The 25,822-nt window shown below is 51.4% G+C and overlaps 1 protein-coding gene across 3 annotated transcripts; it reads left to right on the top strand.

Annotated features, from left to right (window-relative positions):
* Positions 1 to 65: 65 nt before the first annotated feature.
* Positions 66 to 25,107, top strand: CHAF1A (chromatin assembly factor 1 subunit A). Of its 3 annotated transcripts, none has more exon segments than NM_001101842.2 (15): positions 66 to 226; positions 2,793 to 2,843; positions 4,740 to 5,602; positions 11,608 to 11,664; positions 14,246 to 14,475; positions 14,608 to 14,668; positions 15,040 to 15,108; positions 16,135 to 16,361; positions 16,898 to 17,066; positions 17,219 to 17,299; positions 17,686 to 17,778; positions 18,474 to 18,726; positions 19,269 to 19,759; positions 24,026 to 24,122; positions 24,629 to 25,107. In NM_001101842.2, coding segments are annotated over 15 exon segments (2,895 nt in total). In that variant the 5' UTR covers positions 66 to 174; the 3' UTR covers positions 24,730 to 25,107.
* Positions 25,108 to 25,822: the final 715 nt, after the last annotated feature.

The following is a 25,822-nucleotide window of genomic DNA, read 5'->3' as shown; positions in this document are numbered from 1 at the left end:
GACGTGGCATCACCCAATCACCGTGTGGGCCGCGGGGGTCGCCGCGGTTCCCGCCAAATACGAGCGCGGCGGCCGCGGCAGCAGCGGCGCGGGCGGGAGGGCGAGCAGCAGCGGCCGCCTGAGCTGAGCCCGCTCCTCCGCCGCCTGAGGGGAACTCGAGACGTCGCCCTCGCAATGCTGGAGGAGCCGGAGTGCGGGGCGCCGGGCGCCCGGGGAGAGGCCGCAGGTCGGTTCCAGTCCGCGCTGAGGGAAAGGGGGGTCGCGGCGCGCGGCCTGTGTGGGCCGAAGCGGCGGCTGGGGGCGGACTGGCCTCCTGGCCTGGGCCCACGGCTCTGCATCTGGCGTTCGGTCCGTGGAGCCGTTACGACCCCGGGGAAGGGCCTTGCAACCCGAAGGGCACCTCTTTGACGTTATTGTTGCAGCCGCGACCATTTTTTTTTTCCGGCGCTTTTACGTCAGTTCGTCCTTTCAGAGCGCTTTGCGGTGACGGGTGTGTGTGTAGCCCGGAGGGGAAACTGAGACCCAAAGAGGCGAAAGGGCCGGATTTGTTGGTTACCGAGTGCGTTTGTGTCCCCCGGACAAGTTGGACCCTGCAGCGGCGCTATGGGCCGGATGTGGAAACTGAGGCCCGGGGTTCCACGGGGTCGGGGGACCGGAACAGCCCCGTCTAAGGGTCAGGGCCAGCCCAGGTGAGAGGCCCGGGTGGTAGGGGTCCCGGGTTCTTGATGCCGCCGGATATGCAGGAAGACCGATCTTTCTCCTTCCTGTGTCTTGGGAGGGGGCTTTCTGGCGCCTGGCGGGCCCCTTACATGGGGTGGCGAACTGAGGAGGACCAGACGGCTTGTATCCCCTACTCCACTCCCATTTTGCCCCCAGGACTTGGCGCAGTGCTTGACACATAGTAGGTGCCTAGTAATTAAGTGTCGGTAGGGACATCCGCTAATCTAGTTCAGAATTTCTCAGCCTCAGCACTATTGACACTGGGGGGCATTCTGTGCACTGTAGCAGCATCTCTGTCCTCCACCCATAAGATCTCAGTAGCAAGCCCTTCTCATCTGGGACAACCAAAAATGTATCCACTGTCAAGGTGCCCCCTAGTTAATAAGCACTGTGCTGTTTCCAGACTTTGGGATTTCAAAGAGACAGAATTCATATGAAGTTGGGGCTGATTGTCATGGACAGTCATTAGACCCAGTATGGATGTTTAAGAAGTTTACAAAGCACCTTCTGTTATTATGATCAGGCTATCCTAAAAGGGAAGGATGTTTTAATGCCAGATAAAATTAGAAGGGATATAGTCTCAGAATAAAAAGCAGTGGTAAGGTTGTACAGAAATGTTTGTTAATTGCACCTATACCTTTGAATAGACTGAGTCCCTGGATGGGATCCCTTTTATGTTGACCCGAAGTCACCTCTGTTCTGCTTGCATCAAAGCTCGTGACTCAGGGTCATGCCAATAAATCCTTGTGATTGTCTGAAAATTAAGTGGCTAAAGATTGTGTATCCTTCAATGGGGGCGGGGAGGAGTTCATGTTTTTGAGAACTGAAAACTTGGGAATAATACTATCTTGCAATGGGAAGAAAGGAAATGTCTTCTGGGTACTTTTCTTGTATTCCTAGCTTGGAAGCGGGTAGAGTAGGTTCGTCTATGGGCAGTTGAGTTTTTTTAGAAAGCCAGGATCTGATTTTTAAAAATACTTACTCGTATGTATCTTAAAAAAAAAAGAATGTAGGTTAGCCAAAATAACTAGACTTTTCCAAGCCAGATCTAGCACATGTCAGCTTCTCAACTTATTCTAGCCGTTTGAAGATATTTATTCAAGGACTTAGTTCTGTTTATGGTCATTTCTGTACCAGTTTTGATACTGTTATGCCTTTGTGTATGTGTGTGTGTGTATTTCTTTCCCTCCTGTGCAGGAAAATATCCTCCCTATCATTTCTTGACTGTGCTTCAGCTCCAACTTGGCAGATTCAAGATGATTTAAGTTGTATCACCTTTTATAAACCCTATTTTAAGAGAAAATAAGCCCTATACCAATTGTACAGATTTGTTAGTGGGGAGAGGTTGGATTGGAGGAGCATGTTCGGGCTCCTTTTATGGTAAAATCAGCTGATACAATGTTTTCTCTCATCTGTAGTTTCCTTACTTGATTTCCTACTACCTGCCAGGCCCTGAGCCCATGTGTGGAACAAGTCTGTGTACTGTCACAAAGCTGGTGTTCTGATGGGCGGGAGAGACAGAAACACAAAAGTCTCAGGTGTGCTAAGCGCTCAAGGGAAATAAGACAAGAAGATGTGACAGCATTCAGGGTAGAATTTCTTAATCTACTGACATTTGAGATCAGATAATTCTCTGTGGTGGGGAGCAGTCCTATGCATTGTGAGATATTTAGCAGTGTTCCTATCCCTTCCCCACTTGATGCTGGCAATGCACTCTCTCCAGTCAGGACAACCAAAAACGTCCTTTGTTGTTGCTCAGTTGTGTCTGACTCTTTGCGACCCCATGGACTGTAGCCTGCCAGGCTCCTCTGTCCATGGAATTTCCCAGGCAAAAATACTGGGGTGGGTTGTCATTTCCTTCTCCCGGGGATCTTCCTGACCCAGGGATCGAACCTGTGTCCCCTGCATTGGCAGGCAAATTCTTTACTACTGAGCCACCAGGGAAGCCCAAGGATGGGGGTGGGAGTACCCAGATCAGCCCCATTGGACGACCACTTTGTATAGTAGGTACTGTATTTTCTGCTCCGTTGTTTCCAGCACTTAATAACATATCCTTTGACATTCATTCACAGCCATGGATTGCAAAGACAGGCCAGCTTTTCCAGTCAAGAAGTTAATACAAGGTAACTCTGGGAATGGGTTAAATATTTGCTCCTAGCTTATGTCCTTCATTGTTTTCTCAATTATTATATTTTTCATTTCCCTTGAGCAGAGGCAGGCCATCTCCTGGGGTTCTCATCAGAAGCATCAAAGGGGTGGAGGGGAGAAGACAGTTGCATCTTACATTTGGAAGCTGGGAAACCCATTTCACTGCGTGCCGTTCCCAGGACCAAATGCAGAGGTTGCTGCTTTTACAGCTGGATTCCAGCATATTGACTTTGTAATGTTTTTTCTCATGGAGGAAAAATATACTGTATATTCTATATACCACAGAGCAGGGATACCCAACCTCTGGGATCTAGTGCCTGATGATCTGAGATGGAACTGATGTAATAATAATAAAGTGCACTATAAATGTAACTGTCCCCCCATCCTCTGCTGCTGCTGCTAAGTTGCTTCAGTCGTGTCCAACTCTGTGCGACCCCATAGACGGCAGCCCACCAGGCTCCCTGTCCCTGGGATTCTCCAGGCAAGAACATTGGAGTGGGTTGCCATTTCCTTCTCCAGTGCATCAAAGTGAAAAGTGAAAGTGAAGTTGCACAGTTGTGTCGGACTCTTTGCGACCCCAAGGACTGCAGCCTACCAGGCTCCTCCGTCCATGGGATTTTCCAGGCAAGAGTACTGGAGTGGGGTGCCATTGCCTTCTCCGCCACCCACCCTCAGTCCATGGCAAAATTGTCTTCCACGAAACCTGGTCCTGGTGCTAAAAAGGCTAGGGACCACAGCTGGAGAGAGTTTCACAGGCATCCTAGCCTCTGCTCCCAAGCTGTCAAAGCCAATAACATCTCTTGATGTTGCCAGATGTCCCTTGGCAGCACAGCTGTCCCTGGTTAAACACCTTTTTACAGGAAGTGTCTCAAAATCCTTTCATGAAAAAGGGAGGAATGAATTTACCCTTAGGTGAGATTAGTGGCTGGACTATATAAAAAAGGATGGTTTTTGGTTTTCAAAGCTTGGTTATCTGGTTCCTCTGTAGCAGCTGGCCTTCTGTCATGACTGACAGCAAGGTTGGTGTTGGTAGGAGTTGTATGAAGGGCAGCCGCCTTCCAAGGTTAAAGGATTAGGGGCAAACCGCAGAATCCGAGGGCATGATCATCTTATAAATGAAGCCAGAACAGGTTTATGTGTTTGGTCTACATTAGAAAGTAGTTAATAAGATGTTTGGGTGTTTGAGTACAGGCAGACTCTGTAAGAAAGTCACCCATCTGCATTTCCTGTCTTCCATGTGCCTCTCTCTTAGAACCATCCAGAAGGTTGACATGCAGTGGGAGGATACTTGTTTCACTGGCAAGAAAAGCTCTAACAGTCGGAGTGCTAGGGGCAGAACAAAATCTTAACTGTAAATGGATCTGTCTCTTTAGCTTTTGGAACCAGATACACTTATCTTCAAATGGAATTTCCACCCATAATAAATAACTTTAGAATTTGAACTGGATCTCAAAGAGATCAGAAAATGTCTTCTTCGAAAGTCTTGCAAAACCCCTGCTCTAAAAGTTTGTTGGTGTTTGGGGATTTTGTTTGTTTTCCATTTCTTTTTTTGTTCATTTGTTTTTGCTTTTAATTAGGTTGTTGGAAAAGTCCATAATGAAAAGACTTGTTGTTTAGTCATTAAATTGTGTCCAGCTCTTTGCAACCCTATGGACTGCAGCATGCCTGGCTTCCCTGTCCTTCATTGTCTCTTGGAGTTTGCTCAAACTCATATCCAATGAAAAGATAATCCCTTTTTAAATTTTAGATATCCTCCCTATCCTCAAGTACATCAAGGTTGTTCATTTTTTGAGAACATAGAATGTTAAAGTATTGATTGTCACTCTTCACACTATCACTTAAAAGAGGTCCTCCTTGTCTTCTGGTTTCAGCCCGACTGCCATTCAAGCGCCTGAATCTTGTCCCCAAGGAGAAAATTGACGATGGCTTGGACGACACAGGGGGGTCTCGGGCTGGCCCTGTGCAGACTCAACTCCACAACTTAGAAACCTCTTTGGACCACTTGGAGAACTGTCACATGGGTTCCGACATAGATTTTAGACCAAAACTTGTCAATGGGAAGGGACCCTTAGATAACTTTTTAAGAAGTCAAGTTGAAACCAGTATTGGCCAGGCTGTGGTCATAATCGATTTGACAGAGGACTCGAGCAACCCCCCGGACAACATGGTGGGCCACAATAAACTGAATTCTGCCGCCTCCTCCGCTCAGAAGAACATAAATGGAGTCCCAGACAAAGCTGGAGATGACAGGGGGCTGCCAAAGGCCAGGCAGAAGGATGAGCTGGCAAGTCCCGAAGAGGCCCTTTCAGAAGTTCCGTGCAAGACAGAGGCAGGGGGTGCTGACTCGGGGGGTGCAGACAGGAGGGGACTCACACAGAGGGGCTCACCCCAAAACTGTCCCAAGCTGACTGGTGACCTGAGCATGTGGTCTGAGAAGGACCGGGATGGCTGGAGTGAAGCCGGGGGCATCCTGTTCAAGGGGAAGATGCCCGTGGTCGTCTTGCAGGATATCCTGGCCCTCAGACCGCCGGCCAGGTCTCCTCCCGCCACTCCTCCCAGCCAGGCTGTGCCTTCTGAGAGCGAGACACCGGAGTCCAGCCCAGAAGAGGACTTGGCGCTGAGCCACTCGTCCTTGAGCTCTTCCTCTCCCACCAGCTCCCCCGAGGGGCAGTCTGTGCCCACAAAGCTGCATACAGGCCCCAGCCCCTTTCCTGCCTCCACACCCGTCTGCAGAGTGAGTACCTTCCCCGAGTCAGTGCTGCCTGAACCTAGAGGCTTCCATCCAGCCCCTCACTCTTCACTCAGGGATCCTATGTTGCCCAGCTGGCTAGTGGCTGAGTGAGTGTGGCCACAGATGAGCTCTTGTGATCTGAGCAGGTCCAGTGCAGAATTCTTTCTGATACCGAGAGCCATTGAATTGTTAATTTTTGTGCATACTGCGATGTGCACCAGTGTGTGTGTCCGTGCCTTCCTGGTAGCCTTGTTCACACTTAAATAATGGTGCTGGTCACCTTAGCCACACTAGTGACTAATGGCTGTGATCCTCAAGTTAGCCTATATATATATATATATATATACACACACACACACATTTTTCTAGATGTTTATTTGGTTGCACTGGGTTTTAGTCGCAGCATATAGGGTCTTGGATCTTTGTTGTGGCATGCAGGATCTGTAGTTGCAGCATGTGGACTCTTAGTTGCGGGATGTGGGATCTAGTTTCCTGACTAGAGATCAGACCTGGGTCCTTATGCATTGGGAGTGCAGAGTCTCGGCTCCTGGACCACCAGGGAAGTCCTTCAGGTCAGCCTTTAACTTCAGCTCCAGGCACTCCTATTCCAACACAGGAGTCATACAGTCATTGCTGGTAAGCACTCAGCGTTGGTGACGAGACCCAAAGACGGCAGGAAGAAAAAAATGGGGCATCCTGAAGGGTCAGCTCTCATGACCGCCTGTCTTAAAACCTCACCTGGAGAAGTGAGAACAGAAAAGACCTGGCTCCGTGTTTAAGGCCCCAGGCAGGTGGCTTTGGAAATTTCTGTTTCCATTATTGGCTTCCAAAGGACATAATGGCAAATGTCTCTATTCTCACCTGTCCTTGCGGTCCTATGGGTAAAACTGAATCAACTAGTCAAGAATCACAAAGCATATTTCACAGTATCTGTGATTTGAGGGTTTTGTAGCACTTGTATGTGTTCATATCGGGTTTTCACATAAGATGGGTTCCTGGGGCGAGTCCTTTTATTTTCTACTGTACCTGCTTCATTTGACCATAAACCGCCTACTTTGATCTCCCAGGGAGATTGGAGGATGGGGAAAGTGGCTTCCTCTTTAGGTTCACAATATATCTATCAAGTCCAGGGTCTTCTTTTTTCCTTCTGAGTTTCTAGATGTGTCAGACTGAGATACTCAGCTTTTAAATTCCCATCTGAGCCATCACCCAGACTCTTTAAGAACCTGAGTTTGGGTCCCGTGCCATCAGCCATCTTGTTCTGTTTTGACCCTCCAGTCACACAGAATCCTTGCTGCTTCTGCTTTGTACAACTACTTTGTCACATGACTGGTAACAGCCAGTGAGCCCAGAGAACAGGACATGTACACATTTTCATTTTCCTTCATAGCTTTGTTTTTTAAGTTTTTTTAATGTGCATAGCATGGTCCCAGGACTGGGAGGCCACGCTTTTGGGGCTTGTCACAAAGCAGTGCTACTTCTGTGCACTTGCCTAAATGCTGAGCGCGTGAACCAGGTGTGCTGAGTTTACCAAAGCCTGCGTCTGAGACCCTGATCTGACTCCATACACAGGCTTGGGGTTTTAGATGTTGTAGAAGACAGTGTTATCACTCAGCTTTGCAAACAGTTCATGCTGCAGGTGGTGAGGCCTTCAGCCCTCCCCACCAGCCTGTGGCACAGAATTGCCCCAGTCACCCGCAGCATGGGATAGAGCCCCCTGATGCTGGGTGACACCATACGTGTGAGAGTGAAATGGAGTGACCACCGGGAGATGCCCGAGGGCCTTGCACACTCAGTTTCTGGTTTATCTCCTCACTTTCAGGAGTGCTGGATTTCCTGAGTGGTTGATTTTTGTGGTTGGTACCTAACATTAACAAGTTTCCCTGCTGTGGGCCCAGGTTCTTCCTGACCCCTGTTACTGTGGGGAATTCTTTTCTTTTTCCATTTTCTCTCTGCCTTCTCTTCTCCACATTGTAGGCAGAAGCTTGCTGAAGGCTTGCAGATTGTTTCTTATTCCCATGTCATGTGTGTGGTTTTTATTGGGCTCAGTTTATCCTGGACTTAATATCATAAATCTGCATTGGGAACCCCCAAACATTAGCTGGTCCATGTGTGCGTGCATGTGTGGCCAAGGGGGAGATCCAGCTCGTTAAAATGCAGATCATGCCGTCCCTTCATCTAGAGAGCCTGACTTTGAAAAAACACTTAGGAACACCTTTTCTAGATAACCCCAGGTCTCTTGACTAGACAAAGCATGGCTGTTTGGCCTCAGAGCTTTTACCACCTGAGACAGAGCTGTTTCTCCAATTTGTTTGCAGCGACATATGTCATTAGTCCACGTTATTGTTGACTCAGATGTTTGTTCCCTAAAGGGCTGTGTGGATACAGTGGTGTTACCGGAATCTACGCCTTGCCTCTGTACAGTTGCTGGAACTCTTTAAATTATATTAAATTATGGTAATTTAAATTATACAAGTATTAAATGCTCTGTTTTTTTTTTTAAAAAAAAGTATCACTGAACCGTCAGAGCCCCTTCTGGCTTTTTCCTGTCCCCCAGGTTGCCACTATAGTTGTCTTACATTGCTCTGTGTGGTGTGTATGTGAAGGATCCCTGGGAATATACAGTATCATTTTGTTACCTTACATGAGCCATATACTGTCAGTATGTTTCTTTTTTATTCCAGGGTATGTTTAACTGTATTTTACACTGGGATGGGAAGATGTATGTCTTTTTAACTGCTATACTGTATGCAGATGGTGCCATGGTATGGATAAACTGCAGTTTGCACAGTCATTCTCATTGATGGATATTTCTTTTTTTTTTTTTTAAGTATTTATCCGACCGCACTGGGTCTTAGTTGCAGCCCGATGGATTTTCCAGTTATCTTCATTGTGGCATGTGGGATCTTTAGTTGTGGCACGAGAATGATTAGTTGCAGCATGGGGGATCTGACCAGGGATCAGATCCCAGGCTCCCTATATTTGGAGCCCTGAGTCTTAGCCACTGGACCACCAGGGGAGTCCCAACAGATATTTCTATCGTCTCTTGACTCTCAGCCTTGATGGAATGTAATTGTCCTGAGCTTCCCTGGGTGGTTGTTCAGAAGTGCAGGCTCACAGGACTGGTCATGTCAGTGTCTGCATGCTGACAGTCCCCCACGCCTGGGGTACTTAGAGTTGTGTCTCCCCTCCGCTTGCTCTCTTTCCCCTGCTGTCAAGGTACTAGCTGCTGTGGGGCCTCCCTCCTTACCTCGCTGCTCCTCCCACCTGCTCTGGACTTAGAAGTTAGATCTCCTTCTGTATCACACCAGACAGAGGGGGCTCTGGAGTTCTCCCGAATACAGTGCAGGAATTTTACTGCACGGATGTGGTTATATATGTTTTGACTCTTGGGTAGTTGATGTATCTGTTTTAACCTCATACTAGAATCTTGGGTCTTTCTTTTGGTAGCTGAGTTCCAGATAGGGCTTCCCTGGTGTATCAGGAGGTAAAAGAACCCACCTGCCAATGCAGGAGATACAGGTTCAATACCTGGGTGGGAAAGATCCCCTGGAGAAGGGAATGGCTACCCACTCCAGTATTCTTGCCTGGAGAATTCCATGGATGGATGAGCCTGGCGGCCTACAGTCCATGGGGTTGCATAGATTTGGACACGACTGAGTTGCTAAACACTAACACTTTCCAAGTAAGTAAAATGTGTGGCCTGTATTTTGAAAGAGTTCTATAAATATTTAGGCCAAATGTCAAGAAGAAAAAGTTATAGCTGTTCAGTAAGGTTTATCCAAATGTATGGTAAAGCAGAAGAAATATTAGTTTTAAGTTAAATTGCATTTGCTGTGATTATTGGATATCATGATGCCAGCTCCTGGTAGTCATGTGAACTCTTTTATTCCTGGACTCATAACACAGGGTAAGATTTGGAAGGGTCCTGATTCTGCAGCTGAATCTCAGCAAGTATGGGCGAGACCCAGCACGTCTTCCTCCGAAAAAGCCCTGGTACAGCAGGATGTGGCAGTCACGTTTGGTGCTGTATTCTTTGAATACAAAGGACAGTGGCATAGATACAGCACCTTCCAAACCCTGCTACCTTCTCCTTTGTTGTGGCGGTGAAGTCCGCACGTTTGACAGGCACAGTGGATGCTGGAGAAGTGGATGCTTTTTCTTAAGTGCTTGGTTAGACAGCTTTGGTGTTTCTGAGGGCACCTGGCTTAGGTGGGGTTGAGCACTCTGCCAGTCACGTGGCTTTCACATGGCCAGGCTCAGCCCTCTGCTGAGGGAAGTCTTGGTCCAGAAAGGACTCATTGTGTCCCGAGTAAGAAAGATATCTTATCTGTATGTGTTAATCTGTAGGAAGTCTTAAGGCCAGGCTTTCCTGCCCTAAGAGAGAAAGCACTGTTTTTGTGTAGTTTTGTTGGTATGTCAGTTTCGAGAGAGATGGGCTTTTGATCTTTCATCTTGTCTCATTAATTGGCTGCGTAAGATGAGCCCGGGGAGGGTGGGTATTTCTTTCCAGTCCAAATTCTCCCCATTGCTTGTCCAGTAAATGGTGCGATTGCCAGGATACCCTGCTCTGGAGAGAGCTTAGACCACTAGCCTGGACTTCTTGTGTGTATTCCTGCTGCTGCTGCTGCTAAGTTGCTTCAGTCATGTCTGACTCCGTGCGACCCCATAGAGCCATTTTGCCAGCATGGTGAGGGAGCCCAGCCACGCGTCTTGGTCTCTCCTTGCAGCCCAGGCATAGAATGCAGCAGGGCGATTGAGAACACTCTGCTCTAGAACATAGGGGTTCTGGACTGGATGACCACTTCTGGCCAGCTGACTCTTTATCCTGAACATTCACGCCATGTTCTAAGAGGCAAAGCCTCACTGGGCAAAGAGAACAAGTTTGTGGCCCACGGGAATCCAAGCCCACACACGTCTTGCTTGAGTCCCATGGTATTGATTTGTAGACATGACAGGCAAACCCTCTGAGCTAGTGTGGATCTGGTTTCAACTTCCCCTGCAATAAAGTGCATGTCACAGTAAAGCAAGTCACGTGGCTCTGTTGGTTGCCCAGTGCATGTAAAAGTTATGTTCACACTATGCTGTGTGCAGTAGCATTATATCTTAAAGAAGTACATACCTTAATTAAAAAAATACTTAACTGTGAAACTTCCCTGGTGATGCAGTGGTGAAGACTTTGCTCTCCCACTGCAGGGGAAGTGGGTTCAATCCCTGGTCAGGGAACCAGGATCCCACGTGCTGCACAGTGTGGCCAGAAAAAAAAACTTCACTGGAAAAACTGCCATGGTCTGAGCCCTCAGTGAGGCGTGGTCTTTGCAATAGTAACATCGAGGATCACTGAGCACTGATCAGCATACCACGTATAACAATGAAATGTGTGAAACTTGAGGATTACCAGCATGTAACACAGAGACGCAAAGGGAGCGAATGCTGTTGGGAAAATGGTGTTGATAAGACTTGCCCAATGCAGAGTTGCCACAAACCTTCAATTTTTTTTTTTTTAAACGTGTTATTTTGGAATCGAAAGAAAGCAAGGTGTGCCTGGAGTCACAGAAAACCTCCACTGCCAGCCTTCCTGGGAAAAAGTAGAAGGGGCAGCCGTGCAGGGCCGGGTGTCTGCAGGACTCAGGACTCGGCCTCCGCAGTTGCTTATAGGCCTGCTGCTCTGTGTCTCCCCAATGCCAAGGCCCTGCCTGTGGCTCTTGATACCAAACCTGGCCTCCGTTTTGGTCATCTGCCTTCCGGCCTCCCTTAATATCTCCACAAGTACACTTACGTGCTTTCATTGGAGCTTATGACCCAACCAAGACCTTCTGGTTTTGTTTGCTGGAACCGTCACCCAGAAAGGTTTCCATTGTTGTTTTGCAGAGTGTTGACTACCCCCCCCCCCCCCCCGCCCCGATCTCCCCTCAAGGACAGTTCAGTGTGTTAAATGTGTTAAAGTGATTGAAACGTTAAAGTGATTGAAACAACCCGTGTTCTCATTTCAGTGTCTTTCCTTTCAGATAACTAAGAAACTGGTCAGAGGCTCTGCAGAGAAGAACAAGATGAAACTGCAAAGGGTAAGGTTTGTTCCCTGAAGTAGCAAGTTTCCCAGCTGCACGCTTCGCAGTAAATGGGCAGCAAAGCCCTTTGCATGGCTCTTTTCCCTGCTCGTCCTGGGCAGCATTTCAATTCTTGCTTCATTTTACATACCTGGGCCTCATGTTTGTAGCTTGCATCACTCTGAGCTTTGCTGAATCCTAAGGTTTCACCTGTAGTCTTTTTTAAGCTTTTACTAGAATCAGTACTGTCATAATAGTTAGGCATCCCCATTGTAGGGTTTTGTCTTTTTTTCTGTTTTTCGGCTGAGCCACTTGGCATGTGGGATCTTAGTTCCTAGACCAAGGATTGAATCCATGCCCCCTGGGAGTCTTAGCCATTGGACCACGAGGGAAGTCTCCCCTATTGTAATGTAAAATCGCCTTAAAAAGAACCCAGTTCCTCTCCCTGTGCCCCATGCTCCTACAGGTAAATGGAAGTTACACCCTTTCTGAGGCGCTGTAATGAGGGCCCTTACACCAGATGGGTGATTACTATAAAGGGGTTCCCTATTGAGTCTTCTTTTATCTGAGGGGTCACATTGTTACACACAGCAGTGCAGGGGGACCTTCTTTCTTACTGAGTGAATTGCAAAGAAGGTCTTGGACTCCTCACCCGTCAGCACCAGCTCAGGGAAGGGGCACTCATGACAGTCGGCTGTGTGCTCATCAGGTGCTTCTTGTGCTGTCTACCTTATGGCCGCGTTCAATTTTTGTGTTTCGGGTTTGATGCCTTTAATGTTTTTTAAGTCTTTATTGAATTTGTTACAGTATTGGGGGTTTTGTTTTTTTTTGGCCGCAGAGGCATGTGTGATCTTAGCTCCCCAACCAGGGATTGAACCTTCACCCCCTTGGATTGGAAGCAGTCTTAACCACTGGACCACCAGGGAAGTGCTCCTGATGTCTTTTTGAAAGTTTATCTCATTTGTTGGAATTTCAGAACTAGGCACCTGCTTGGCAGGTGTGGCTGAAGAGGTCTGATTTATGCCTGATTCCAGAAGCCTCCTGTCCTTGCAGTTAGCAGCAAGGAGACACCCCCACCCCCCCCCCCACTCTGCAATTGCTGCTGGTTTCCTCACCCTGTTACTTGATCAGTTACTCAAGCCCCTGCTCCAAGTGTCCCACGAGGACATTTGGCAAGGACATTCTCAGGCCTCTATCAGCGTGCCTCCATGGCTTTTGTGATAGGGAACAAAGGTTGATCAGGGCAGGGTGTTCTCTAGGGACAAAGGCACAATCATAGGCCCAGATGGAGAGCTGAGCTGTCAGGCTCCTGCCAAAGGTGGGAAGCCTATGATGATTCTTGTCCTGGAGAATTACCCAGTGCTGTGAGAAGGTAGGGCTTCCTCAGTGGCTCAGTGGACAAAGAATCTGCCTGCAGTGCAGGAGGAGACACAGGAGTTGGCGTGGTTGATCCCTGGGTTGGGAAGATCCCCTGGAGAAGGGAATGGCAACCCACTCCAGTATTCTTGCCTGGAGAATCCCATGGTCAGACGAGCCTGGTGGCATACCGTCCAGAGGGTCGCAAAGCCTCTGACATTACTGACCATGTTAGAAGGTACCACCCCTTCTGTCCTAGAGCTGAAATTTGTTCAGTGTGAATGTCACCTTATATAATAACTCAGTGCCCCAGGCCACATATAAATTCTTGGGAATGAGGAACCAATAAAATGAGATGTTCATGCTTCAGAGAAACCAGTGGTTTCCTCCTGCTGGTGTTGAGGAGGCCCAGGCATTGTCATGGATATCATGATGTCTTTTCTTATCTTCTGACCTTCTTCTCAGATCCTGAAAAATGTTTGTTTGGTTTTTTGAGAAATTGTTTTAAAAATAAAAAGTTTTCTTTTGAGAAATGGCTTTACAGATTAAAAAAGTTTTTTCGCTTATGTTTTTTAATGTGTTCTTGTCTGTTTCCCGCTGTTTTAAAACTTAACTCGTCAGGTTTCCCGGCCTTGCCTCATCCTGCTCTCCCATTTCAAGAGAAATAAAATAAACCCTGTTGTCTAGAATAGTTTTGGAGGGAATGGAAAGAAAATGTCTTTTGGCTCTGGCATGCCAGGATCTTAGTTCCCCGACCAGGGATGGAACCTGTGCCCCCTACAGTGAAAGCGCAGAGTACTAACCACTGAACCGCCAGGGAAGCCCCAGGAAAATGTTCTTGTTTTGAGGGCAGGGAGGCAAAACCTACAGGTGTTTTAAATGTGTCTTTATTTTACCACACTTTTTTGAGCCAATAAATGTTACTCCAGCCCAACAGCAGGTATCCCATGTAGGCAGCTGAGAAGGGCTTACTTCATTTTTTTTAATTAAGTAAAAGTTGACCCTCATTCCATACTTGAAAATGGTCTTAAACACATCTTATTGTTACTCGCCCACAAGTCCCTGTGGCAGCCGGCCAATCCTCGTGGCCTTTCTCAGGGCGGAAGGAGATGTAATGGACCAGATATTGCCTTCTCTGTGCATGTGTGGGCCAGCGGGCCTCGCACCTCCCCCTCTGCCTGCACACAGCCTGCCTTCCCCGGCGTCTGCCCACGGGGCTGAGCTGTGTGCCGTCTCTGTGCAGGATAAGGAGCGTCTGCGGAGGCAGCTGAAGCTCCGGGCCGAGAAGGAGGAGAAGGAGAAGCTGAGGGAGGAGGCCAAGAGGGCCAAGGAGGAGGCCAGGAAGAAGAGGGAGGAGGAGAAGGAGCTGAAGGAGAAGGAGCGGCGGGAGAAGCGAGAGAAGGACGAGAAGGAGAAGGCGGAGAAGCAGCGGCTCAAGGAGGAGAGACGCAAGGAGCGCCAGGAGGCTTTGGAGTGCGTGCCCCGCCCCCTCCATCTGGGGTCCCACACCCTCTGCCCTGTCCCGCTGTCACGTAACCCCACCCCCTCCACGGGCATCAGCATGGGCCTGGGCCAGCAGGTGTCACTGAGTGTGATGTCTCGTAGGGCAAAGCTGGAGGAGAAGCGGAAAAAGGAAGAGGAGAAACGGTTGAGAGAAGAAGAAAAGGTAGAATGTGTTTCTAGATCGCGCACCTTCCTGTGTGTTTGAGAAGCAGGGCTTCTGCCTGATTGCTGCTGGATATTGCGTGTCCTCCCTGAGGTGGTGGTGGAGGCGGGTAGACAGGACTGACACTCCTGTAAGTAGGCTGGTTTGGGTGCCGGCCCAGCCCTTCCCGGCTGGCTGTCTCCTCCTCTGGTCCCTCTGCCCACAGGAGCAGCTCTAACCTTTGGAGTTGCCTGGTACCCATTTGTGGGTTTGGCGAACTTGCATTAAATTAATGCTTTCAACGTAAAAATGCTTGGAATTCAATTACAGGGGCTTTTGCATGCTTCAAGTTCTCTATTTCTTTCTCACCCTCATCTTCTCTTGCATTGCAGCGCATTAAAGCCGAGAAGGCCGAAATCACGAGGTTCTTCCAGAAACCAAAGACCCCACAGGCCCCCAAGGTGAGCAGCCTGCTTCCTCTGGCTTTAATATTGGTCTCTGTCAGGCTGTACTGTTTGAAAAATAAAGAGGCATCTTCTGACCCGCTGGCTGTGCTTTCATCGAGAGGGACGTCTGCTGGCCTTGGGAGCTTTGATCTCCAGCAGAATCTGGAGGTTCAATTCTTACCATCCACTGTGCTCTCAGAAAGGCAAAAAGTGGCACGTTTGCTCAAACTACCAAGTGTTTATAGAGGTTGTGCTGGGATCCGTGAGGGAGAAAGACCAGTCTTCACCCTTAGGGGATGTCTGCTCAAGATAAGAGGCAGGATTGAGCGTAAACAACCTGTGGGGTTCATTCAGCACAGGATTCTGCTTCCTGTCACCTTCTAGACCAGGCTCTGCTGGTGAAAACCCCAGACCTCTGTCCCCTCCCTCCTCCATGCTCCAGAGGTGCAAGGGTGTCCTTCCAGGTCTTTTACTGAGCATTTCCCTCCCTCCTGTGTTTGTGTATTCATGTACCTAACAAATTATGAATTTATTGTTTACTGCTTTGCTGAGTTGCATCTTGGATTCTTGCCACATTTGCCCTTGTTCATTCTTTTTCATTGCTGCAGTACCATGTCATGATGTGGATGCATCATACTTTGTACCCCCTTGCCATTGATTTCTACCCCCACCTCCCAACAGTGCGTGGGTGTCTCACACTTCTCTGGATCTGACTGATGGGTGAAGAAAAACATATTTATTTCTCTTTATGTTTCTCCATGATTCTCGGTACAGTTGAACATCTCTTTGTGTTTGTTTATCATTTTATTTCTTTTTATTAATTTTATTTCTTTTTTTGCCAATTCCTCTTTTTTGTCAGGTTATTGCAGAATTGGCTTTCTTCTGATCTCTGGTTCTTTATATTATCTTGGTTTTTGTTCTTGGTGATGTGTCTCCTTTGACACTGGGTCCCATGTCCAGTGGCTCCTCCTCAACACTTGCTGTGCAGGTCCGTCACACAGTAGGCAACAGTGGTGCCATCACATCCCTTCTCCGTTTCAGACCCTGGCCGGTTCCTGTGGGAAGTTTGCCCCTTTCGAAATCAAAGAGCACATGGTCCTCGCCCCTCGATGCCGGACTGCCTTTGATCAAGACCTCTGTGACCAGCTTGACCAGCTCCTCCAGCAGCAGAGCAGCGAGTTCTCCTTCCTGCAAGATCTGAAAAGCCGGCGGCCGCTTAGGTCTGGGCCCACTGTGGTGTCTAACCGGAACACAGACCTCTCTAACAGGTTGGTTCTGAGGGAAGCTGCCGATTGCCCTTGGTGAAGTTGGAGAATCCTGAGTGGCCAAGCAGAGCCCTTGTCACTGCTGAGTCCCTTGGCCTTGACCGGTCAGCTCCCTCCCTGGCCTCAGACCCCGGATTCTACTGCTCTATCAGCTCTCTCCTGGCTTCACCTCCAAAGGCTCCCAGGTGCGGTGGCCTTGCAGAAAGTCTCAGCTCTGGAGTGCAGGCTGCCTCTCCTGGGTCCCCAGACTACGCGCCCCGCCCCCCGGATGGAGCTGACGTCTAGACCACTTGCCTGGAGGGTTGCTCCCCAGCTCTTGCCAATGTACTTGTTTTCACATGCCCACTTCTGTATATGCAGTGGGGCAGCAGCTTCCGTCTGGTTCCTCTCTCCTTCTCGCGCCATGTCCCTGGAGTAAACATTGGCCTGCTTTAGGGCTGCCCGTCTCTAGTGCCCACGACCTGCCACCCCAGGAGGAAGGATGTTGTGGTGGGCGAGTGCACCATGGAGGAGCCTTCTAAGCCAGGTTTTGTCTCCAGCGATGTGGTGATCGTGGAGAGCAGTAAAGTGGACGGTGTTCCTGAGCGGAGAAAGTTTGGCAGGATGAAGCTCCTGCAGTTCTCTGAGAACCACCGGCCAGCATACTGGGGCACGTGGAACAAGAAGACGACAGTCATCCGCCCAAGGGACCCCTGGGCCCAGGACAGGGTGAGTGTGTGGGCACTGCTCTGACCCCTGCGTATCCTTCTCAGCGTGGCCTTCTCCTGCGGCCCTGGGGCTCCCCAGAGTTCTAGCTTTTTAGCTCTGCCATTCCCTCCCGACCCTGGAGATGACAGTGACTGCTGTGTGTGTGCCCTCAGGACCTCCTTGACTACGAGGTGGACAGCGATGAGGAGTGGGAAGAGGAGGAGCCGGGAGAGTCCCTTTCCCACAGCGAAGGGGTGAGCATGGCAGGGGCCGGCAAGTTCCGGTGAGAGGGCTCCCTCGGACAGCATCTCAGCACCAGATTTATAGCTATTCTTGGAAAACCTTGTTTAGTGACACCTGCCTGGTGTGGACGGGGAAGCTCCCAGATACCCCTGGGTGGGCCCGCCCGTCTCCTGCCACACCCGCTGCCTTACTCCGGGCCCCTTATCTGTGTTCTGCCTGGCCCTCCACCCCCACCAGAGTATAGTGGGCTGGTTAGAGGATCCTGGCTGATCCTCAGGGTGTCCGTAGAAATGACGCTTAGAGCACTGGAAAGCTGTTTGCTTTTAATGTGTTCACGGGTGAATTATAAGTAAAGCACATGTTTCCACACGTTATCATTGTGCTTTTTTCTCTCGAGGACGATGACGATGACGTGGGAGAGGATGAGGACGAGGATGATGGTTTCTTCGTGCCCCACGGGTACTTGTCTGAGGATGAAGGCGTGACCGAGGTGAGGGCTGGACAGGAGGTGATCAGCCCAGAGCTTGGTGGCTGCTGACCAGGGGGTGGTTGCGTAGGTCCTGGCCCACCCTGCAGCCGATTCCTTGTGGACCTTGCTCCTCAGAGGCTCAGCCTCACCCCCCAGCTTTCGCAGTTCTACTGGATGGTGGGACTTTTGAGGGAGTCGTTTCCAGAGCTCTGAAGGCCTGCCGGGTTGTGGGGAGACTGGCAGGTGTGACCCGTCTCAGAGGCACACTTGGGGACCTTTGTCCTTCATACGTTTCCAACCAGAGAGGCAGATGGGTCTCGTCAGGCCCTGAGCATATCTGGCTTAGACACTGGCATCATTCTGAGGTGGGAGAGGTCCAGCACGGTGATTTCAGCTCCAGGATCACATGGTAAGCAGAGAACCCAGAGTGGTGCTAAGAAGTCTACTGAAGAGGTAATAAAAATAAATACCTGTGACTCTCCTGTGAGGGCTAGAAAGGCAGGTGCACCTAAGATACTTGAGGGTGAAGGTGCCAGTGATTCAGTCTGAAGACATTCTCTGCCTGTATTATCGCCAGTCAGGTGCCATCCACACTGGCCCTGAGTCTGTGAAGAGCTCTGCCTGCCTCCCATATGCTCTCTCTCTGTCCCAGAGGGGCACACCAGGGTACTGGGGAGCAGGGATCCTGAGCAAGTGTCTGCGCTCTAACCTGCCAGGAATGTGCCGACCCGGAAAATCACAAGGTGCGCCAGAAACTGAAGGCCAAGGAGTGGGATGAGTTTCTGGCCAAGGGAAAGAGGTTCCGCATTCTCCAGCCTGTGAAGATCGGCTGCATCTGGGCGGCCGACAAGGACGGCGGTGCTGACCTGAAGGTGCTGCAACAGTTCACGGCCTGCCTGCTGGAGACTGTGCCCCCTGAGGAGGAGCAGACGCCCAAGGCCTCAAAGAGAGAGAAGAGGGACCAGCAGAGTGAGCACCAGCTCTGGGCAGGGGCAGGGCGGGAGACTCCCTCTGAGGGTGGCCAGGTAACTCACAAGTTCTTCAAAGAAACAGCCAGAGCCAGTGCTTGCTGAGGAGGTGTCCTTTCTGTGACTCTCATGAGAGCTGTACAAGGTCGCTGCTTCAGTCAGCCTGTTTCACTGATGGTCACACACATTCTTAGCTCTTCAGAGCTGGGAGGGCCACTCAGAATGGGTGTGTGAGGGCTTACTAAGAAAACAGACACAGGAGGTGAGGCCTGACAGTTTATTCCAACCAGTCCCGCCTCGTGAAGTGTGGACCTCCCAGAGTCTCTCCTGGAGCAGTTCCTGTGTTTAAATCCACCCCTAAGCAGCCACCTGCGCTAAACCTGTGATGGTGGTGGTAATTTTGCGATGTCAGTCAAATCACCGCTCTGTGTCAGTTACATCTCAGTAAGCCAGGAGGAAAACAAGGCCACCCAGAGCAGACTGTGTCTCAGCCTCCCGGGGGCTGTGTTCATTCCGTCTCCCCCTGCTCCCTCTCCCCACCAGTCCTGGCCCAGCTGCTCCCGCTGCTGCACGGGAACGTGAATGGGAGCAAGGTGATCATTCGGGAGTTCCAGGAGTGCTGCCGCCGAGGACTGCTCAGCAGGGACGCCGGCAGCCCGGAGGACAGTGCCGCCAGCCCCCCGAGCCCTGGCCCTGCCCGCCCGCAGACCCCTACCGCCAGCGAGGACGTGGCTGTGCCCTCCAAGGCCAGGCTCAAGCGGATTATTTCTGAGAACTCGGTGTATGAGAAGAGGCCCGACTTCAGGATGTGCTGGTACGTCCACCCACAGGTGCTGAAGAGCTTCGCCCAGGAGCACCTGCCTGTGCCCTGCCAGTGGAGTTATGTCACCGCAGTGCCCTCGGCCACCAGGGAGGACAGTGGCAGTGTCCCCGCCCCGGGGCCCGGCCAGGGTATGCCCGTCTCACTCAAGAGGAAGTCGGCGGGTAGCATGTGCATCACCCAGTTCATGAAAAAGCGCCGGCACGACGGGCAGGTGAGACCCCGCTGCGGCTTGTAGTTTGTAGTAAACCTTTCTTTTAGGGCATGTTTAGATTTATAACAAAACTGAGGTGACAGAACTGACCAAAATAGAGGCGTGGGTGTAGAGGTTTTTCCACCCACCAAGCACCCGCAGCAAAGCCTGCGTGGCTCTCACAGCTGATGAACCTACGTGGACGTACCCGTCACCCAGACTCCAAGGTTTACTGGGTGCACTCTGGCTTCTGTGCATCCCGTGGGTTTGAACAGATGTATGGTGATGTGTGTGGCTTCACAGTGTCACACAGCTGTGCCACTGCCTTCACGCCCACATTCTGCCTGTTGGTCCTTCCCTCCCTCTACCCTGGGCCGCCACTGGGCCTACTGCTCTCACTGGATTTTTCACTTAGTTGTGTGCCTTTATGCTTTCTTCCTGTCTTTTCATGGTTTGACAGCTCATTTCTTTTCAGTGCTGAATAATGTTCCGTGCAGCAGCTTCTGTTTAGTTAGTTTTTGTGTTCATTTAACACAGTTACTAAGCACTTACTCCATACCAGGTACCCTGCTAGGCCTTGTAGACAGTGGTGAGCAAAACGCCATCAAAGCGGAGACAGACTGGAGTCCATGGTGGGAGCACCCATGTAACTATCCTGACAGCACATGGAGGAGGAAGCGTGTGGTCCCACATAGATAGGCCATGTATAGGGAGGGCCTCGCCTCACATGGAGGCAGGTGGGCTTCCTGAGAGTCGCTGGTCCCCAGAGCGAAGGCTCCCGCGCTGCCTGGACACACGGAGGCTGGGCCCCCACCTCAGCCTTGGTCCGTGTTTGATGTTTGTTTCTGTTACTGGCATGGGAAGATGATGGGTTTAGTCTCCTGGCTACTATCACCAGAAGCCTGGTCTTAGTTGTGGGCACCAGTCCTCACTGAGGCCAGTATCTCACGTGGCTGAAGATCTTGGAGACTCGAGTTTACGTGGATGAGAGGATGTGGTGAGAGCTGGTGTCTCGCTCGCATCTGGGGCTCTCCTAGGGTGCTGTCGCTCCAGGAGGTACTGCTAGAGGCTGGGGGTGAGGGAGAAAAAAGGGAGCCCGTGTGTGTGCCCCATCCCCTACCCCTGCTCCTGCCACATGTGTGGGGGGGGAGGATGGGCAGGGGGTTGGCTCCTGGAGTGATGCCCGCACACAGATGACGTCTTGGGTGCAATGGAAGCCTTCTTCCTGAATCATCACAGCAAGAGGGAGCCTGGGACAATTCTGTGCAGTCATGGCGGCTGTTCCTGCCATCCCCCACCCCGTCCCTGTCAGCTGTGGACATGGCTCGATACAGTAGCTCCCATCTGGTTAGGAGTCAGGGACCCAGCCCCACAGACAGTTCCCTCCTTGGGCCTGGACCCAGAACAGGCCCTCATGTGTTCAAGCTGTGATGAGCTGCGGAACTCCTTATGGTCAGCATCATCGTTAGCCAGACGGTCTCAGAAGGCTGCACATGTGATGCTCAGGTTGAAACCTGCTGGGGAGCCAGTGTGAATGTGGCCAGGGCTGGAAGGACCCTTTGGTGTCCTAATCCAGGCAGGGTTTGCGGGCTGCTGCCCTCATCAGGCCCCCACAGCCACCTTGCTGAGTCCCCTGTGCTCTTCTTCCCCTCTGACGGCGTCCACGCACGTGCTCGCAGTCTTTGTCTCTACGTACAGAAAGACGGGTTAGCCCTTATCACCTGTTTCCTCTTGCACTTGACGTGATTCTCTGCCCTTGGTGCTTTGTTGTTTACTGAGAAAAAGTGCTCCCCAATAAACTGGGGGCCCCTCTCCCCAGGTAAGAGGGGTTGGTCTATGAGAGGCAGTGACATGGGGCTTTTCATTTGATGACACCCATGAATAGCAGTCAGTGCTATTCAGCTTCTCCCCGTTCACTGGCCTCAAAGGGGCTCCGAGATGTGGCAGGATCTCACAGAGGGCCACATGTCCAGTGGTTCTGGGCGTGCTGGCCCCAGTGGTCCTGATTAAGTGGGTCTGAGAGTAGCTGCTAATGTCTGCACTTTGAACGCCCCTTTTTGGAGCTTCCCTGGCAGTCCAGTAGCTAATACTCCAAGCTTCCAATGCAGGAGGTGAGGGTTCAGTCCCTAGTCAGGAACTAGATCCCACATCCTCGCTTGTAACAGCGCTTGGTCCCCTGGGACCATGCAGGCCTCGGGACCGTAAACACATGGAAGTTTGTCTGCAGCAACAGGAAGTCCTGAGCTGGTGAGCACTGTGGTCCGCGGCCAGGCTGCTCCTGTCTCCTGCTGCTCCTGCCTGTTTGTGGCCTTGTCTTTGTGGTCACAGAACAGCTGCTGCACTGCCAGCCAGCGAGATGAGGATGGCCAAGCCTACCTGGGGAGGAGTCCCGTTTACCTGGAAGGAGGAGCAGACTCCACCTGTGTCTTTCTGACTGGAATGCTCTGACCCAGCCACCCAGCTGAAAGAGAGGCTGGGGCCATGAGACCTTGACCACCTCCAGCAGACTCCTTATGATTTGGGACAGGCAGGCGGGAAGAGAGCTCTGGGCGTGCACTGAGCAGGGCCTGCAAGGCAGAACACAGGAGCTGGGGAGCCTTCCTGAAGGCCGGGTTGGTGGCCTGGGAAAATGTGGATGGTGTGTATGAATATTTTAGATTGGGTTGGGATTTTTAATTTATGGGAATTTTAGAAGCTTTTCATTTAGAGTTCCAACTAGTGTTATACTTATGGGTTTACACAGTACCATGATCAAGTGAGATGAGCCGGCTGTTAGGGGCCACTTCTGCCCCAGAGAATGAGTGAGTGAGTGTGTGTGTCCGTCCCCCCGGCAACTCAGCTCTTCAGCCTTGTTCTGTTTTCGCACAGGCAGGGGCTCCATCTGTCCTTTCCAGCCTCAGTGCTTGGTGGTGGTGACATGTCTTCCTAACTCCCAAGGCTGCATGGCCAGCTGTGTGCCCTCTGCCTGCGATAGCGACAGCAGCATGTCGGGCTGTCCCCCGGCTGCATATGCTGACAGCCCTCAGCCCAGCACGTGGGACCCCTCCTGGAGCCTCACCTTAGAAAGGCTTGAGACCCGTCATGTGCCTGTGGGGCTGTGGGCTACTGTTCCTCCCACAGAGGGCTTGTGGGCCCAGAGCAGTCATCCGTTTGCACTTGGCTCCCAGTGTGGAGGCCTGGGACCGGGAAGGCTAGAAGGAGACCCGCCCGTCCCCTTGCTCACCAGACCCAAGCCTGCATGGCTGGGGGGTGGAGAAGGCACTGTCTGTGCTTCTGAAACAGGTGCCTGGAAGCTGCCCTGCACCTCCCAGCAGCGCCCATGGAGCTCTCCTGGAGCTTCTACACTAGAACTGAGGGGTCTATGAGCATAAGCTGTCTGCCAGCCAGGCTGGGAACCGCAGGCACAGTGGACGGCCTCGCTGTACTGTCGTCCCTTTTCCAGGCAGACTTACAGAGTAGAAGGGCTCTAGGAGGGTGTTGAGCCCCTTGGAAGGGAGCCCAGCTCCACTGCCTCTGCCAACTCTTGTGCATGGGCAGTGTTTAGGATTGGTCCTGTTACTGCCTCGTTCTGTGTCTCTGTCCCCTCTGGTGGAAGCCAATGATAACAGCTCCTGACGCCCATTCTTGGGGTGCTGGTGGCATCCACATGGGCAGAACTGGGCAGAGTGAGCATCAGAGGAAAGAGTTCACAAGTGTTGGGCAGAGGGACCAAGCTATTGGACAGAGAAGAAAACACTGACCAACTAACTTCTTAGCCACCTACTTATTCCAGAAGATAATAATTCAGAGAAACCATGTGCTTTGTCCATCTCCTTTTCAAACCAAAGTAGAGGATCCCCCCCTCCCAATTCTAATTTGCAAACAATAATGCATTATTTTTCTAACAAGGTAAATAATTAGTTCATTTCAGAGTACTCCCAAGGTTTCCTTTGATCATAACTCTTGAGACACTAAGACTTCCCTGACTCAGACCTTAAAAGAATCTGCCTGCAATGCAGGACACCTGGGTTCAATCCCTTTGTGGGAAAGACCCTGGAGGAGGTCATGACTGCCCACTCCAGTATTCTTCCCTAGAGAATCTCATAGACAAAGGAGCCTTGTGGGCTCCAGTCCATAGGGTCTCAAAGAGTCGGACACGACTGAGCAACTAACACTTTGACTTTCATCAGACTCCTCAGATAGTGTCTCCTGGATGAGCAGAGAGGGTCGGGTGTGCAGCAGTGGGTGGCAGGGGGGTCACACCGACCCTGTCTGCTGCTGCTGACACAGTGTGCCTTGTCTGTTCAGGTTGGCACTGGAGACCTGGACGACTTCCAGGCGGACACAGAGGAGGAGGACGACGACGAAGGCGACTGTGTGATCATGGACATCTCTGATGTTGGGGGTGAGCAGGGTACCACACCCTCCTCTTTTCCTTCAAGCCGGCCAGGAAGGGAAGGGGCAGTTAGTCACCCCCCAGCTCGCATCCTGTGAGTGATGGGGACTGAGGAAGAGGTCCTGAAAGGCGCCAGGCAGGCTGGTGTGATGGTGTGGGTGTCAGGCCTCCTGTCCTGGTCTGAAAGCTACATTCAGGAAACCAGAGACCCAAGGGTTGGTGAGGAGCTGTCAGGGAGGGAGGGTGTAGGGCCTCTGAACCATACTTCCCCAGGGCAGGGAGCCAGAGGCCAGCCAGCCTGAGGCCAGCCACTGAGCCTTGCTGCCTACTTTCCTCATCTTTACCACGGGCTTCCCCTGTCCTGGAGGGTCAAGTGCAAAGCCTGCTGGACAGGGCTGCAGAAACACACAGGCTCAGGGTGAACACAGCCGAAGCCCCAGTGAGAAGGCGATGGCTTGCCTGCCCTCCCCCAGAGTGGACCCAAGGCTGAAGCCCCTCCCTCTCTTGCCTTGCAGACATCCAGGCCCCATGCGGAACCACTTCTGGAGCTGGGGGCTCAGTGGGGATGGACACCAGTGAGAGCTTCGTGTCCCCCAGCTCGCTTCGCCTGTCCTGAGCGCCCAAGTGGCCCGTGTATGTATGTAGAATGGTTAGGGTATTCTCGATGCCTCTCAGATACTTGAAAGTCCTGACTCCTGTGTAAAGAGCACTTTGTCCTGCTTGGCAGACCTCCCTGGAGGTCTGGAAAGTTTTATATAGGATACTTGGTTAGTTCTTTTTGATATTTGTAAAAAATTTCCCCCCAAAGCTGCATATTAATCTGCCCTTTAATAAAGCATTATTGTGATGTGACCTGCATGGGGAGGGCCTAGTCGTGCCCTTTGGACCCTGGGCAGGCGCAGTGACGAGATGCTTGTGAATGAATTGAAGCCCCTCGGATGCGGTGTGGCACCCGGACCTGACGTGGACCTGTATAAACTATTGTCTACCCCGACCTGGCGTGTCTGTCGTCTCTTCCAACACGTGGTGTCTGTACCTGGTGTGTCCAGAGGCCAGTGCTCTGCTGTCCAATGTCCACCCCCCAGTTCCCCACGCGTGGACCTGTGGCCTTTGTTTAAAGTTCAACGCTTCATACAAGTTCTGTCCCATCTCTTTGTTGTGTGCTGGGGCTCCTCGGCAAGTGCTTGTGCTGGTTAACCCTTCCTGCCCCTTGGCGGGTGGGCAGAGGGTGTTCCCAGCCTCGGGAGTGCTGAAGCTAGGAATTGTGGAGCCAGGCGCTGCACCTACTGGACCCTGGAGTGGCCCTAGGACAGGGCTGTGATGGGCCCAGCAGAGGCATCTGAGCATGTACCGAGGGCCAGGGGCAGCGAGGTTCTGGCAGAATTCTAACTATTGGAACCAGGCTCCAGTCCTGCTGGCCCTTCACAGCACATTGTTTTGTTGGAAGAAGAGTCAGCTGGCATCTCAGCGTGAGTACCTGTTCAGACTGTGGATGCCTCACTCCTGAGGTGGGGCAACATGACCCTGCCCTTGGGGGCCACGCCATCTGCTAGCTAAGACGCTCCTGGCCCGCCTCTCCTGGCAGTACCCTGATCCTCCTGGAGAGGGTCTTCCTCCATCCAGCTCCGTGGGGGTGGGGTGCGGACCCTGGCCCCACCTGGGAATAAGTGCTGCAGGTTGCTGGCACAGGGGTGAGGCGTGGGTGCAGC

This window comes from Bos taurus, chromosome 7, assembly GCF_002263795.3.
Source record: "Bos taurus isolate L1 Dominette 01449 registration number 42190680 breed Hereford chromosome 7, ARS-UCD2.0, whole genome shotgun sequence".
Classification (NCBI taxonomy): Eukaryota; Metazoa; Chordata; class Mammalia; order Artiodactyla; family Bovidae; genus Bos; species Bos taurus.
Note: the sequence above shows the minus strand (reverse complement) of the source record. Positions and strands in the feature narration are given on the sequence as shown.

Bases quoted from the DNA above. Each gene is read 5' to 3' on its own strand.
- CHAF1A (XM_059887963.1), top strand. From the start codon at position 2,225: ATGGGCGGGAGAGACAGAAACACAAAAGTCTCAG. The intron at 5,603-11,607 runs GTGAGTACCTTC...CTTTCCTTTCAG, and splicing joins CCTCCACACCCGTCTGCAGA to ATAACTAAGAAACTGGTCAG. The intron at 15,109-16,134 runs GTGAGCAGCCTG...TCTCCGTTTCAG, and splicing joins AGACCCCACAGGCCCCCAAG to ACCCTGGCCGGTTCCTGTGG.